At 49.4% G+C, this 16715-nt stretch overlaps 1 protein-coding gene across 3 annotated transcripts in view; it reads right to left on the reverse strand.

The window, feature by feature from the left end:
• Positions 1-430: 430 nt before the first annotated feature.
• The window catches only part of Mapre2 (microtubule associated protein RP/EB family member 2), a 141877-nt gene continuing 125592 nt past the window's right edge, over positions 431-16715 (reverse strand). For all 3 annotated transcript variants that reach the window (XM_060377605.1, XM_060377604.1, XM_021626759.2), the window contains 3 exons: positions 14563-14702; positions 10523-10681; positions 431-3572 (listed from right to left, as the gene is read on the reverse strand). In XM_060377605.1, coding sequence (XP_060233588.1) covers positions 3498-3572; positions 10523-10681; positions 14563-14702 — 374 coding nt within the window. In that variant the 3' untranslated portion in view covers positions 431-3497. The remainder of the gene's footprint in view (positions 3573-10522; positions 10682-14562; positions 14703-16715) is intronic.

Here is a 16715-nt window from a genome sequence, read left to right on the forward strand (position 1 = left end):
AAGAGCACCTCTCCATGGCCTCTGCATCAGTTCCTGCCTCCAGGAACTGCCCTGTTTGAGTTCCCATTTTGGCTTCCCTCAGTGAATGCCATTCAGGATTTGTAAGCCAAATAAACCATATCCTCTCCAAGTTGCTTTTGATTATAGTGTTTCATCACAGCAACAGTAACCTTAACTATGACACTTTGTAAAATTGTAACTGTAAATTCCAAGATATTACAGTTGTTCCATTTGATTTCCAGTAAGTATTTGCACTTCCTCCTAAAACATTTCCCCACCAACAAATGCAGATACCCTCCCTTCCCTGTGTAAGTCACTAACAGAGAGTGGGCTGAGCTGTGAATCCACACGGACATCCTGTTACACAGACATGTCCTCACTGGAAAGACCATTGTTGGGATAAGAAGGTAAGAATCTGTAAGCCCAGGCAGATTTTTAACATATATTTTTTTTTATTAAATATGTAAAAAGATGAACGCAAGTCAAGTTATTCACATATTCAGAGACAAAAAAGCTATCCTACCATGCGACAATAGGTGGGTAATGAAAAATGACCATGATGCATCTGAATAAGACCTCTTTATCTATTATGCCGTTACTTATCGATATTTATAATTAACAATACATATGTTTACATTCCTTTCAGTTTACATTTAATATATAACAAAAGCTTTATGGTGTACTATTTAGTAAAAGTAATCTGAATGCATATTAAACCTTAACGGAATAATGGAAACACTCACCAGGAAAGGGAGGAAATTTTGGTTCCCTTCTGGAGTTTACTTCTCTCAGCTCAACAGGATGTTTATCTTTTAAACATTTTTTTTCCTGCTTCTCTACTCAGAATGAATATGAGCTTTCTCTTTGTCCCCTGCTTCGATCACTTCCAATCTGACAGTGGTAACAAAATTGCTATAATCAGCTTACAGTGGGTGTGGGAGACCGTGAAAAGAAATCAATTTCCTGAGAGGGACGGGCGGGGGGCACATGCCGAGAGGCCTCTGGACCCAATGTGATATCCTGTGAGTTGGGTGGGCCTTAGAGGAATGTGTGCCCTGACTGCCAAGATAGGAATGAATGTGTCCTCTCATCCAGGAGTGGTGGGTGCCCAGCGGTAGGGGCTTCAGCCTGAGAACAACTTGGAAATAGCTGTGAAGGATTCTCCAACACATCCATGGCATCATCTGGGGCCTAAACTCCAGAAGATATTTAAGATGGGCACACAAAGAGGAGTGTGCTTTTCTCTAAATGGATAGGTGAGGGTCCGGCCCGAGCCCCAGGGAAGGAGAATGGAGTGGTGTTTCAGCTGGAGAACATTCATTTCAGGCTAAGACATGTGGTCAGTAGGTCTTCAGCTAAGTAGTCCAGGAGGTGGAGAGGAACAGAGTGCCTTCAGCAAGAGGCATGGACGAGCTTTATGCAAGTTTAACAGCATCCCAGGCTTGGGAGAGGACAACAGCCTGACTCCCTGGTACCCACTCACAGGAGTGTGGCCACGAATCATCTAGTCCCTGGGCATCACTGAGACACCCTGGGCAGGTAGGCGAACCTCTCAGGTAGCTGTTTACTGTACCTCTTTACAATAGCTATTAAAGCCAAACCAAACCAACCAACCAACCAACCAACCAACCAACCAACCAAACAAACAAAAAACAATGCAAAGGAATAAAACAAGGTCCAGAGAGCAACAAACCGTTAGGCCCGATGTTAGGCCCGATGCTGTGTATAGCAGAGCCACTACCACAACCAGGCTGGGGAGGATGTCACTGCAAGGAGCAAGGTTTTCCAGCCTCAGAGAGATGAGCTGCCACTGCAGGGCTAAGCGAGCAGGAGAGAGAAGAACGGGGAACCAATCACCATGGAACATCTGTCCACTTCTGCATGGTGTGTTGTGATCATCTCAAAAATACAAGCCATCTTTTCCACATAGACCTCAGTACATACAACTCTGCTGAAAAGGTTTATTTTGGAAAGCTTTCTCTTGGTGCAAAGCTCCGATGCTGGAATTTAAGGTTAGTACTCCGTCAATTAATAAAAGAAATTTCAAAGCTTTATGATGCATAATTCAGAAATTTATTTTGAGATTTTTTTTTTTAAGTGGAAAGTGGGGTGGGCACATTTGTTTCTTGTTTTTCTGCACTTGCTGGCCAAATGACCAGTGACAGTAAACGAAAAATCAAAATCAAATAAAACGAGGGAGCTAGGAAAGGGTACCATCCGTCCAAACGGGGAGGTGGGCAACGATCAGGAAAGACTAAGAAAATGTGCAAATAGTTAAAAACAAGGAATGCTTTCAATTCACTAATGTTTCCCCTTTATGAACTGCCACAGTTTAGCAAATGTCAATGAGAGGGAAGGCCCCGGTGCTGTGGGGGTGGGAGGGTGGGGGGATGGCAGTAAGGTAATGGGGGGGGGTCACTGGTGTTCTGTGTAGAGCCACCCTTCTCCCGAGAGATCGTGCCACCCATCAAGTCTTCACCTCCAACCTCGCAGCCGGCACCAACACGATGCAGATGGTGGCATGCGGGGCACACAGCCTCCAGTTACCCCCTAGTATGGATTCCCCTAACGTGAACTGCAAGACTTGGGCTGAAGCTCTTACGAGGAGGAAGAGGGATGAGGCAGGAAGCCTCGTGCTTTCTGAGACCACCTCCCCCCACCCCAACTTTTGCAACTGCCGACTGCCGTGAGGACATCTTGCAGGGAGTGGACCTCCACTGAAGAGGACCCTGAGAAAGAAAAAAACCTGGGGACGGAGAGGGGGCGGGGACTCACAGAGCAAGGGCGGAGCTGAGATGCTGCTGTCTGTGAGTGAAGCCTGGAAACTAACAACTGCATGGTTGTCTAACGCGCTGCTCTATCAACACTGCTGGGCCCTGAACTCCTAGTTTTGAATTCATTTTTTTTTTCCCTTTAGTGTTGTGAGTAGAGGGAGGAATTGTTTTCCCCATGACACAAGCTACTGTCGTATGGCTTTCATATCAAGTATCTGCTTCCCTTTGTTCCAATTAATCATCTGACCAAATTTATGATAGGAGGTTAGACTTGCAAACATCAAAGCACCACAAATGCATGTGATATCTAGTGACACTGGGTTGAAAAGATGCCAATATAAATACCATATATCAAATTACCATTGTTTCACACCAGGATAAAAAGGGGTGGTGGTGGTGATGGTGGTGGTGTTGGGGTGGGAAAGAGTTGTTCTGGAAAGGAATGAGGGAAGGGTAGAACCAATCTCAAGCAGCCAGGTGGTGGAGTTGAAGGTATGTGACCCTATGATCTGGCAAGTAGGTGACCAGAATGGCCGTCTGCTAATGCATCTTGGCAAAAGAAGTGGGAACCCAGTGCAGTGGCTGGCGGATGCAATATCACTGTCGATGGCAACAGGGTGGGAACAGCTGGTTTCTACTGGGCTCCAGGCCACACACGTGTTCCAATCCTCCAGAAGGAAAGTCCCCACACGCGATGGAAGCGTCAAGAGCTGCTGAGGTGGTTCAGTACTCGTCTTGCTGCTGGGGCTGCTGGTCATGGGCTTGCTCCTCTGCTTCTGGCTCTTCGGTTTGGCCCTCCTGTGAGGTAGGGGAGAAGTTTTAGCTGAACTCATCTACTCTCAGGCCCTGTGAGGTGTCAGGCCTAGCCACCACGAAGCACCTGAACACCTAACACCAGGCACAACTCAACACGCAAATGTACAGGGGGACACTTCATGTCCCTGTGCCATCCAGGAGGGGCCACGCTACGAAGCACAAGCGTCAGGTGTTAGGGACTCACCTCTTCTTACACTCTTCACAGGATGCACTGTACTCATTCCTACTCTCAGTAAGAGTCGATACGTCAGACACTGGCACTCCACAGCTTTATAGCCACCAAGAAGCCTCAAACAAGACCCCAGGCCTCTGCAGATGTGTCCCTCCTTAACAGCCCATGATGCATTGCTTCTGACCTTCTTCCTGTGCCCTTTAATGCTGCCACTCTTCATGCCTGGTAGTGCCTGCGTGAAGCAGATCCTTTCTATTGCCCAATGGCAAGATGAGGCAGACTTAAGGCACTAGAGAAGCAACCTGTCAGTTTCTGAGGGGGAGGGCTGACAGCACATGTCATGGGCAAAGAGGCCCCTTTCAGCACTGCACTCAGACGCTCTGGCTCCAGGGCCTTGCCACACATCTTCAGGGTGCGTGAGGCCCTATCTGCTTACCCTCTGCTCGCTTACTGGGAAGCAGATTGGGTCAGTGTCCCTTCACGTGGCACCAAGTGTCCTATTTACCCAGTGAAGCGGATCACAGGCAGCGTTTCAACCTTGGCTGCAAATCCTTCTCTAATTTTGAAAAGAGATTCATTCTATTTATACGAGTGCCCCATCCGCATGGGCACCTGCCCAACAGAAGAGGGCATCAGATCCCAGTGCAGATGGTTGAGAGCCGCCATGTGGAACCGTACTCTGGGCTTCTGGAAGAGCGGACTGTGCTCTTAACCGCGGAGCATTTTGCATGACAAACTGATAGTCGCTAACTGCCCTTAGGAATGGCACAGGACTTCCAGATGCAGTCTGGCATGTACGCTAGCACATTTGGACACGTGACACACTGACTCGGCATCTGCCAAGCCCATACTCTCCCTACCTGGCCCATTTCCTGCAGCCCGAGGCAAGCCTGTCAAGATCCAGTTTAGACAGGACTTCCCCATTTCCCCGAGTCAGACCTGCCTGCATCTTCCTGCTCCCCTCTGCCCTTGCGGTTGGGTGTGTGTGGCAGAGTGAGCACTCGGCAGTCACAAGCTGTGTTTTCGCTTTTGCAAAAGCGAAAACAAAAACAAAACAAATCATCTCCCTCAACTCCCATACAAAACTTACTGGGGAGTCTTGTCTGTCTGGAGACTTTTCTATTGGAGTTCTTGAGAGGGGTAGCCTTGTTCAACTGAACCACATCTCATTCACTGCAGCAGTCAACAGAAGCCACACAAGAGGAAGAAACTGGAGTCCAGAACCGATGACCAAGACAGACTACTGGCCAAGGCCAAATGGTGTTTTCTCAGAGACCATATAACGTTATGGTTGTGGGCACTGACTGTTCTCGGCCCAGCTCTGCCGCTGCTACCTGTGAGTCTTTGGGCTTACCGTGCAACTGCTGAGCTCAAGTTTTCTCAGCTGTAAAATGTGGGGCAACGAGGAGACTCACCGATCAATTCAACAATGCATTCATTACTGGTAACACGCCTAGCTGCATGGTTTTCACAGTCGATACGGTAAATGTGAGCACTGATTGCAATTTCTTAGTTGGGAGGAATGTGTTTCAGATGTGCAAACAATTAATGGAAAATTACCCTTTCTACAGCGACCAGAAGTGCAAAGTGGTATCCATCTGAATGCCTGAGACCGATTCTAGCACTTGCCCTTATGGTCACAGAATTCGGTAAATGTGAGCTCCGATTATGCCTATGACCACACTGTTGTCATCTCCTAGATTTGTCCTATCTTTGGAAGGTGAAAACAAATATCACACTCTCTCTTCTGTTCTTCTGAGCCTCATGGTACACTCCCGGCCCCTATGACTGCACATTTGGCACATCTTCTGCCAACCACTTTCCATGTGCGGTGGTAGCCCTCTCGGCTTAAGGAGTTAGGGCCTTGGCAGACAGTGGCACTGTCAGGGCGAACTGGCAGTGCGGATGGCCACAGATCAGGAAGCCCTGGTCAAAGCAGGTATTCTCTGCTCTAGGGGAACACAGGAGGGTTCAGCATCTGTTTCCTCACATCAAAACATCCTCCTGGAAGCCTCTCTCCCTACCACTACTCCTAAATGACTGGCTCTTCTGGCTAAGCACCCATCCTTCATTCTCCCTTCTGTGTCTACCAGGTAACTACCTGGCCTCCTCTGCAGCCAGGCCCTAGCCCCCCTCCCCCGTTCTGGGATGTTGGTTTACTCCTCCAACATCCTCAGTCTGCCACTCTTTCATACCGTATCCTCAGCTGCTCAAAGCATACTTTCCTAGCATCATTGTTCTTGTGTGTAGCCTTAGATAGGAGGTGTGCTTTGCTTTTTACAGAGAATCTCATCATCATTGGGAGTTAACTATGGAATAAGAGAGTTAGTCCTAGCCTGAAAGTGGGAGGACAGAGCCAGGACCAAGCTGAAGGTCCTGATTCCTCACCGCTAGTCAAGGCCGCTCTCCTTGGGGCCAGGCCAAACAAGGAGGTGGCTCTGCAGTCTCTAGCTACTAAAGGCTAGAAGTGCCAGCCATGGAAAACTGCTGGTGATGGCACATACCAAAACAAGACTGCCAATCTCCAGGACATACTTATTGGACAATACTGGTATAAACAGCAAACATGCCCACTTAGCTGCTTTGCTAATGCTTGGGCACAAGTTGACTCAGGACCTTACAATGCCACCAGAGGCTCCCCAGATGTGGCTAGGCAAAACCTATGCCAAACACAGGACTGATATACTGGAGTCTACCCAGATGAATACTAATGTTTCTATGGCAACCCACTGCACTTCTCTAAATGCTCAGCTGTGAGTGATGTTACTATTCTTTACTTTTACTACATCCATCAGAAAGAGAAACAGGTTGGGAGACAAGATGAAAGAAGGATCCTGACTGTGGTGGCTGGTAAAGCTCACCAGGAGCTGATGGTTCTGCTCCCTAAATGGTTAGCCTCATCCTGGATTCAGTGCCAGCTGCTCTTTTCTCTCCCATCTTGGCTCTGTAATTGCTGATGTACCTTGTCACAGTTCAACTTCTAACACAAAGGCCATCTTTACAGTGACGTCTGCTGGGTTCTCGAGGCTATGTGTGCCACATGCAAGTTATTTATGTCCCTGGTGCCACATCCATCACAATGTGCCACATTTTCCAGTCAGCTGAGTCTCCTTAGGTCTGTGAGTTCTTCTGAGCTAGCAGCTGTGTCTACCTGGATACCTAGCATTTCAAATCCAGTGGCATGTACAGATTCCCCAGCAACAGAAACCCAGACTGTCTCTAAAAAGCACTAAGGAGAAAGAAAGTCTTCAGTTAATTTAACAGTGGCTTCCATATCAGTCAGTACCTTGGGAAATGAGCAACTGTTTATTAGCTGGTGTACCTATGCTGACAGGATCCACAAGGTCAGTCAGCAATTAAGCCAAGACACCTGTGGCCCAAGTTACACATGAAGGGAAAGCATAACGAGAATGATAAAGAGGCACTGTAGACCTGGCTGGCAATCTGTTCTGGAAGCTTCCACTGGGATGCTACAGTTCAAAACTGAATAACCTGCCGACCGCAATGCTCTTTGCTGGCGTTCACACCTTCTAAACATCACATTCTGGGATTGCCTGACTCTAAGAATCAGAGACCAGTCACCAGCAAAGGAAAGGCATCCCCAGCAAATACTCCTCCTGGAAAATCAAGCCATGTTCATACAGTTGAGCGGAAGAGCACACTTGACAATCCAGCCTTGGATTCCTCAGCCCGTCTTCCATCTCCAGGAAAGTCAGACGCTAGCCAGACACCTTAGCCACCCTCAGGTGGTTACACAGCCTCATGCTGAGAGCCTCAACACAAAACACAAACGTTTCTCCTGAACTCTGTACCATCAAACTAACACAGGAACGCAGACCCGGCCACCACCCAGGTGTAGGAATGGCCTGAAAACGGGACACAGCATCAAGGACAAACAGAGTGGGACAAAAGGAGCCCGTGAGGGTTGTGGGTGGGAGTGTACAACGACAAGGAGGCCACCGAGCACGCGTTTCCAGAGGGATGCCCCTCAGGAGTAGTAGCCAGTTTCTTAGACCCACCCCTCTCCACTGCTGGCTGTGCTTCTGGGAGGCTGCCCCAGAGGCAGGACCCACAGTCCTCAGAGAGGAAGACAGACGACTCCTTGAGCCTCCCACAACAGAGAAGCAGAACAGAGAATGGGCCTGCTGCTCCACAGCCGCCACTGCACAGAGCTGTGTGTGTTGTGTGTGCGTGTGTGTATGCCTGCATGCAGTCATGCACATGTGCCAGCTTGGCCCACACCCATCCAGCATGGCGTCTGCACACCGTACAAACATCTACCTTTTCTTACTGCAGAAACGAGGTCTAGAAACCTTGGTCTCAGGTCTCCTCACACTCAATGCAAGGACTCCCAGTACACTGTGGGTCAAATGAGATTCTCCAGGGGAATCTCAATGCAGCCTGATGTCTTGCTGATATTTTCCAGACACAGAGCTGCAGTGTAAGGCATCCTGAGCTGGAGACGCCGAGCCAGGGCTGCATGTGAGGACACCCATGCGGCAACACACACGGCTAAAGTCTAGTCCCTTCTGGGTAATCCTTGGTCCCTCTGACTCTCTGTCTAGCTGTGGGACAGGTAAGTGGGTAAGCCCATGTCTCTCTTCCTTCACACATTTCTCTTTACTTGATGATTACCTAAGGGCTAAGGTGCTCCAGGGATCTGAAAAAGGGTCTAAGGAACCCATCTGGCCTAACTCACTGATGGAGCTTCATGCACAGTGTGCGTGGGTACCAGCTCTGTAACCATGCCCGCAGTACAAGAACGTGCACTAGGGTGTGTGTGTGGGGGGGAGGGACTAGAATGGCAGAATGAAACTGAGTGTAGACACCCAGACAGGGCCTCTCAGCTCACACCCTGGAGGACACTGAAGTGTTTGCCTCAGGCTCACCTGCCAGGAGCCCAGTGGTGTCATGCAATTCACCAGGCCACACTCCAGCACCACATCTCCTCTTGGAACCAGTTCTGCCTCTGAAGCAGGTTCCCTTCCTGCCATGGAGGCACTGATGGGAAGATCCAAGCATGCGTGCTGGCCTTACTCCTGCTAGCACCCACCAGCCCAGATGGCAGCCCCAGACACTCAGCCTCCCAGGGCGTGACGTGCTCGTCTGATGTCATCTCTGAGGCAAGCTTCTGAGGCAGGCACCTTAACTGAGGTGTGCCTGCCAGGCCACACTGCATACATCCACAATGGTCCCAGGCATGCTACAGGCCAGCCTCCATGCTGAGAGCCATACTGTGACATCATCATGGCCTCAGGGACTTAACTGGGCAGACCCCCAAGGTTTCAAAATTCACACTTTGTGCTACTAGTAATTAAGAAGGAAGTTGCAAACAACAACAACAACAACAACAACAACAAAAAAAAAAAAAAAAACAAAAAGAAAACCAAACACAAAACCCCGAGAGAAATGAAACCAATGGTGGACACAGTTCCCTGTAGCCAACAAAGTTTCAATGCTAGGATTTTAAGCTGTATGTGGAGCAAACATCTGCCTTTGGCTAGAACAAGACAAAATAAACTTTCTGGTGGCTCTCTGTGCTCTGTGAAAACACTAACACCCATGGCTCGCCCACAGCTTCCTCTGAGCACCCACAGGCCTCCAGGTCAGAGAGGCAACGGCTTCCCCAGCTCTGACCTGGGCTGAGGAGAATCTTCATTCCCAGCCCTGGCCTTCTGCCTCCCCTAGGCCAGCTCTGCAGAAGGGGAAGCTCCAGGAGGTCTTTCACTTCTGCCCAGGGCCAGGCTTTGCCCTTCTGACACACACAGTCAGCACTGACTCCGCAAGGTCTCTGCAGTTTTTCCTGTCTGTCAACTGTTTGTCCATGATGTCCTTCCCTCCCCAAGAGCCCAATTTCCCCTCTCCTCCATTCCTCTCTGCTTCCCTTCTTTCTTCCTCTTCCTTCTCCCTTTCTTCTCTTTTTTTTCTTTTGTTGTTGTGTTGTTTTGTTTTGAGACAGGGTTTCACTATGTAGCCCTGGCTGGCTTGGAACTTGCTATGTAGCCAAGGCTGGCCTCGAATTCACTGAGATCCATTCTCCTTAGCTTTCCAAGTGCTAAGGGTTCTGGGATTAAAGGCAAGTACCACCAAGCCTGGCTTCCTTTTTTTTTTTTTAAACAAAACAAAAACAAAAAAGCAAACAGGGTCTCATGTAGCCCAGGATAGCCTTGGATTCCCTATGTATTTTGATACTCCTGCCTCCACCTCCCAAATGCTTGGATGGCAGAGGTACTCCACCATTCCCAGCACATCTTTTCACTGCCTTCACAAAGCCACACCCTGGGTCTTCCCCTGCATACTTGCTCGGTAGCAGGTCCTCCCTCCAAAAAAAGGTCTGTCCCACAGTCTGGTCTGTCCTGGCAATGAGTAACCAAGGCAACCAGCTATGTAGTAAAAATAGACCGCTGCGGCATTCACAGGGATGGGAAACGTGTTTCCTCACTTCACCATTCTCAAAAAAGAGAGATCTTCCTACAGTCCTTACTGTCCATTTGCACAGAGCTCTCGGCCTCTCGGCTGTGTGTTCAAGTCCCCGCCTCTCCCTTGCTTCTCCCAAGTTAACTTGCAGATGCACATCCCACATCATGGCAGCATTAGAGCTTGCTGACAATCGTACTTATTTCTCTGGGACATCAAGGCTGCTAGCTGAGTTGTGACCTCCTCAAGACTCCGGGGAAGTATTTAAGATGCACGGACGCGCTGAACTTTGGACGAGAGAGTTCTTCTCAGACCTCGGGAGCCAGGGGCTCCGCACACCCACCTGTTCGTCGGACGCGTAGAGCACTTCCATTAGTCGCTGCACAAGGTCATCGTTTTCCTGCCCGTGTTCTTGGCACAGCAGCTCAATCTCTCTCAACTTCCCGAAGTAGAAATCCCTCTCCTTCTCCACACCTTCGAGGGCAAGTTTCAATGAATGTACCTGTAGAAGAGTGGGGCAGAGAAGAAAGACCCCAAGGAGAGTAAGAAATAAGTAACTGGCTAAGTCTCCATACAACGATGGAAACCACGTGGAGCCAGACTCCGAAATTAATGGAAGCATGACTCTAAGGGGGAGGCAGCAGGCCTGCAGGCCAATCTCGGAGCATGCTGAACATTTGCTACTGGTGAGTCTTTATTAGGTGGTCAGGGTCTCCACACACCTGCACAGCTAACCCTGGGCTTCGTCAAGCCTCCTCCTCTCGGTGACGTGGGCTGAACCACAGCTTGTTTCTGTGATCCTGGGTGTCTGTGACTCTCCCAAGTCTTATGCTACAGTCCTACAATGCGATGGTGTCAGGGGGCAGAGCCTCTAGGTGAATGAGATTTGTGTATGAAAGAAGCCTAAGGGATCCTTCCATGTTCCCAGCATGAGAAGACCATGAGGAACTCATCCTGGCTAAGCTACTGATCTGCTAACACCTTGATAATGGACCTCACAGCCTCCAATAGTAAGAAGTAAAATTCTGTTGGTCACAAGCTACCCAGCTTCGTGTATTTTGTTACAACTTCCCAAACAGGCTCAAAACATGCACTCATAATACACTGAGAAGGGAGGTAAGAGAGTTATGGTTGTTTGTTTGTTTGTTGTTAGATTTATTTATTATGTATGTGATTTGAGAGCTTATGGAGCTTAGGCCCAGCCACAAGGAGAGGTAGGCCATGAGGGACCTCGGACAACTAAAGGACTGGAGGTTTCCCTGTGGTCAGAATTTGGGTCACTGGGTTGGAAACTCTGGTGGGTGGGAGTGGGGAACGACAATGCTGACGCTAATGACAGGAGACTCGAGCACAAGTTGCTAATGATCCTCTCTCTGAGCTTAGCCGTAGAATCCCTCCCAGCTCTGCACCGAATCGGGCAGAAGGACCACAGCCTGTAGCTTTCCCAGACCAAGCAGGGGCATTGAATTAGTTCCTTCCACAGATGCAGCTTCAGGGAGGGTTTATCGTGACCTGCAGGTCAGGGGTCAGAAGGTAACATAGCACAGATGGCATGGCACAGGGCATGGTTTGTGGTGCCAGAAGCCAGCAGGAGCTAGCAGTAGCTGTTTGTTACACGGTGCTGGCCAGGAAGTAGCAACCCAGCTCAAGTGGGTTTGAGCTTCAAGGCCTACCACGTCCGGCACCCCACTTCTTTCAGCTAGGCCTTGACTCCTGGTTTCCACAACCTCCCCTAAAAGTACAGCCAGCTGGGAACCAAGTGTTAAAACACAGGATGGGGGATGGGGATGGTATTCACATTCAAATCACAGCAGACACAGTCAACCTACAAAACCCAGGTTCTGCCTCTGGACAGTGGTTTACACAGCACACTGAGGCTTTTGTGGAAAACTCAAGTCTGAGCTGGGGCAGACTGGCATTCCTGATATATTAGAGGAGTATGGACCTGTCAACAGTAGCTGGGCATGGTGTTGTAAACCTGCGAGTCTGGTACTCAAGAGACTGAGGCAGGTGAATTGTTCTGAGTTCAAAATCTGTTTCTGATACAAAGAAAAAAAAAAGTCTTGGCAGTAGCTACTTTAAATGATCAAAGATCGGCTAGCAAATTCAATTCCATTTTAATGGTTCCACTAAGAGACAAATGCCAGCTACCTTCCTCACAGGTCACAGCAAATGCCTAAGTGACGGGGCTGAGAAAAAGGCTCATTCAAAGGCCCCATAGGGGCAGTTTCCTTTCACAACTTTCCAGAGTCTTCCCAGAAGTGTCCACAGACTATGGGTCCTCCCAGAGGCCCTGTTGCAGCAGTGACTCCAATCCACTTCCTGTTGGCTAACTCTCTGTCCACAGAGTCCCTAACCATTTCGTCCTCCCTTCACTTCTGATTCATTGCAATCACTGGAGTTGTGTAGCGAAGTGTACTTCTGTGGTATATCATGGGAGACTGCCTGAATAAAGGAACGGGGCCAAGTCAATGAAAATTCCATAAGTTTATGGCAGTTGTCACTTTCTCTATTACCCACATAATTCATGGTTTTGTCTCTGCATTTCCACTTGGCTTTTCCTTTGTTCCTGTGTTCTCAATTCCAACACTGGGACACTTGTGTGGCCACCCGCTAGCCTCAGGGCTGACCTGAAGGCTTCAAGGGCAGGCACCCAGACTCAGGTCAGCAGGGAAATGAACTTGGATTGAAAGCTTTTAAGTATCTGCCCAGTTTAGGTTGTGCCTCACCTGCTCTCTGAAGGACAGAGAGGAGGCAGGTATGTCCCTCTCAATGTCAAGGTGTTGGGGAGCAGGCCTCTCTCAGAAGTACTTGAGGAAGGACGAAACTATTCCCTCTCCTGCCCCTTCTGCTCTCAATGGAGTGGCAGGAACGACTGACAAGGCCTTTAGGAACTAGACTCTCTGTGTGATCTGAGAGCTTATGGAGCTTAGGCCCAGCCCCAAGCAGAGGAAGGGGCTGACTCGTGTAGGCCATGAGGAACTGCGGACAACTAAAGGACCGGAGGTTTCCCTGTGGTCAGAATTCGGGTCACTGGGTTGGAAACTCTGGTGGGTGGGAGTTAGGGATGATGACAACTCTGAGGCCGATGACAGCTAATGATAGTAGAGCTGCTTCAGGGAAGGGCACAGATCCTAAGTATGAAGAACTCAGGCCTGATTTTCACCAGGCCCACTCAGCCCTGAGTGGAGTCCGAAGCTGCTGGCCCGAGGCTCATCGCTGCTCATTTTTATCTGAACAGAAGTCATTACTGAATACTTTCTGGCCTCCAACAGGTAACAGGAACATTCCACGGTTACCCAATCAAAATCCTAAGATGGTTTAAGAGTCTACCTGAAGCACCGATGTGGCCAACTTGCAGCACCCTCCGTTAGGCAGCCGTCTGCCTCTGTACTGGATTCCTCACTGAAAATGATATCCAGTCTCTTGCCGCATCAAGCAGAACATTAATTACTAGGACAGACCCAGCTAATAGCTGGGAACAGCCTAAGCATCTGCAGTCAAAGGGTCCTTCACAAAACCAGGGCCCTGGTGCAGGAAGTAGGTGGCTTCTGCAGCATGCGCCGCACTGACCTGAGTTTTATAATCCTTAAGCTATGTTACTGTAGGCCAAATTAGGTATTATAAGTCAGAAAACATACCTATGCTTTTGGATCAAACCCAGGGCCTCCTGTTTGGCAGATCCGTGTTATCCTGCAAAGCCTCAGCCCACCCCTGTTCTTGCAGTTTCCCACTGGAAATGTCACTTGGTATAGCTAGGTCTACCCCAATCAGGAGGGCCTCTCATGAAGGGAATTTATATTTCAAACGCAGCTGTTGCTTTTCAGGGCTCCCGGGCACCCTTCTTCTGCCTCTGTAGAGGACTGGTGTTTTGTTGAGTTTTAGTACAAAGCTCTGGTGTGCAACTGCTGTCAGTAGCTTTGAGTGCGGGGACTGTGTCACCCGCCTAAGCTATCGTCCACACTGCCATCAGAATTAGGCACAGCGCCCGTCACACAAAACAGGCTCAACCACTAGCTGCTGAGAGAAAGGGAGGGATGGAGAGAGAGCCAGCTGAACTCTAACACAGCCATAACACTTTGTATTATGGCCAGGAGTGGGCAGGCTAGGCCTGGAGTTCAGGATGGGCACAAGGAAGAAGGAGCTGGGCGGGTGGCCTCCGACAGGCTGTGTCCTCTTCCACATCCTCACGCCTGGCGTCAAGCTTTGTGACTAACCCTGTTCATCACCAGCCGCTGAGTTTCCTTTCTTGAGCGAGCAGGCCCTCCTGCTCTCGCTGGCTCTGTCTCACCTCTCTCCCTTACCCCAGGCCTTCGGGTGTGACCTCCTCACCCCTCACTCACATCATTATTCTCACAGACAAGGGTGGGGCCCGTGAGATACCTGCTCGTTGAGCTGTATGACCTGCGTTTCTAAATCTTTGTCAGATCTGGACGCTGAGCCGCTGGATGAAGCCCTTTTGGCAGACGAGGGGCGAGAAGGTGTGGATCCCGGCTTGGCTGCTGGACTTGATTTAGCCGCGCCTAGAAGCGAGCACAATGCATTCTGAGTACAGCGGACGTTAAAGAAGAGTTTCGGATATGGTGCAAACTCATGATATAAAATGAGCTTCCTAAAACCCACAAGCAATGTGCCAGCCCCTCCTCAATACAGTCAGAATGAGCTCTGGCAAAAGGCACTGCACCAAGCCCCTGCAGCACCCCGGGGGAGAATGCACTGAACCTCTGGAGAGCAGCTGCTCCTCAAGAGAGGCTGTTAACCCTTTTGCTCCAGGCCTAAGACCACAGCTACGGTGAACCCTAATAAGAGGAAAGACTCCGGGGGCTGGGGAGACAGCGCAGTGAGTCAGGTGCTTACTGTCCAAGCCTGAGGAGCTGAGTTTGAAGCCTGAGAGCCCCTGTGAGTCCAGATGTGACAACCCAGGGCTCCCACTGTGAGGTGGGAGGTGGTGACAGGCTCACTCTGAGACAAACACCAAGACCCGTGTCCTAAGCAATACTGGAGGTGAGGACCAACACCCCAAGTTGTACTCTGTCCTCTACCTGTGGTGCGTGCATGCCTGTGCTCATACACATGAACATGTAAACACATATCACATATACATGAATGATTGAAAAATAAATAAACGATAGGAAACGTTCTTCAGCAATCCCAAATTATTACCGTATGTGTTTCTAAGAGCAAAGACCCCATGGCAGGCTCATACTTTAGAAGAAACACTGCCACACAGGTGTGTGCTTTCTCTTTTGGTTCATACCCTCTGTAGCTTCAAGTAATGGAGAGAACATGGGAGGTGGCATCTTCGTGGTAATGTGCACCCTGAGGCCCAGCCTTGCTCTTTAAAGGTCACTCTTCAACAAAGGGGCTTCTTGGTGTAGAACTGGAAAGGTGAGCCCGGGAAAGCTTGTGGCAAGGAGCAAAGCCACACTCCAGGCAAGGGGCACAAGGACCAGCTTGGAGGTGGGCAGTCGGCCTAACGTGAGGAAGAGTGGTGTAACTTATGAAATGTCTTCGGCACATGAAGTCCACGATGAGGGGAGGGAGAAGAAGGTGTAATGGGCTGTAAACTGACGGTCAGGGAATGCTCAGGAAACGCTAGGAGAAACATAGATATGTGGTACCCCTAGTAAAGAGTAACCCCCCAAATTGCTCCTTAATGGGTGCCGAGCCATCAGACGGGAGGTATGACACGCAAAGGGAGAAAATCGTCCTGGTTGGGAGTCACAGCGTTTCTAATAATGGCGCCCTGTTTTTCAGGTAAGCCTTTACTCACTTGGCACTCAACTTCCAGTGGACTTAACTGCCTAGAACACAGCACAGACATGGGAATGTCTTCCTGAGCCAAAACAGAAGCAACCAGGCATATACAGAGAAGTCTGTGTGCTTCAGAAGGAACTGGCCCAGTCCTGGGCCCCACCCCTTTCCTCTCGTTTTGAACACAGTCCCAGACTGGCAACAGTTCTGGTTTCCCTGTCTGCATGTACCTCCTGTGTGTTCCCTCCACCCAATTAAAATTTCCACCACAATCTCTCATCCTCTCCCCTTCTAGAAGGTTCTTAGAGGGCAAGGAACATGTCTTACTCATGTCAGCAATCCTGGTGCCTCGTAAAATGTTAGGCTAACTACATTTGGTGAAGGAACGACTTTAGATAAATAGATAAACAGGCAATTAAAAACTTGGTTATGTGGTTTCCAACTTCAGCTTCCAGTCTTTCTGACAGAGGCAGGGTATTATAAAGGCAGGCAAGTAACAGCAGCTGCAAGTCTCAACCAACACCCTAATTACAATGTGGCCAACAGGAAGGCTGTAAAATTTATATGGGGTGTCTTCAGGTGTCTGGAGTCATCGGTTACACACAGGAGCCACACACACCTCAGAGAAGTCTTGCCAGTGTCATGGCCTTTAAAAAACATGCCCTTTTGTTACAATAGGGGGGAAAAATCTTCTCTAAAAGCACAGGGAAAGGGCCGACAGACTTGAAATGATTATGTGTGAATGACTTAAACTGGCCTGCATTCTGAAAAGTGCAATCAAC

This window comes from Meriones unguiculatus, chromosome 2 (genome assembly GCF_030254825.1).
Source record: "Meriones unguiculatus strain TT.TT164.6M chromosome 2, Bangor_MerUng_6.1, whole genome shotgun sequence".
Taxonomy (NCBI): Eukaryota; Metazoa; Chordata; class Mammalia; order Rodentia; family Muridae; genus Meriones; species Meriones unguiculatus.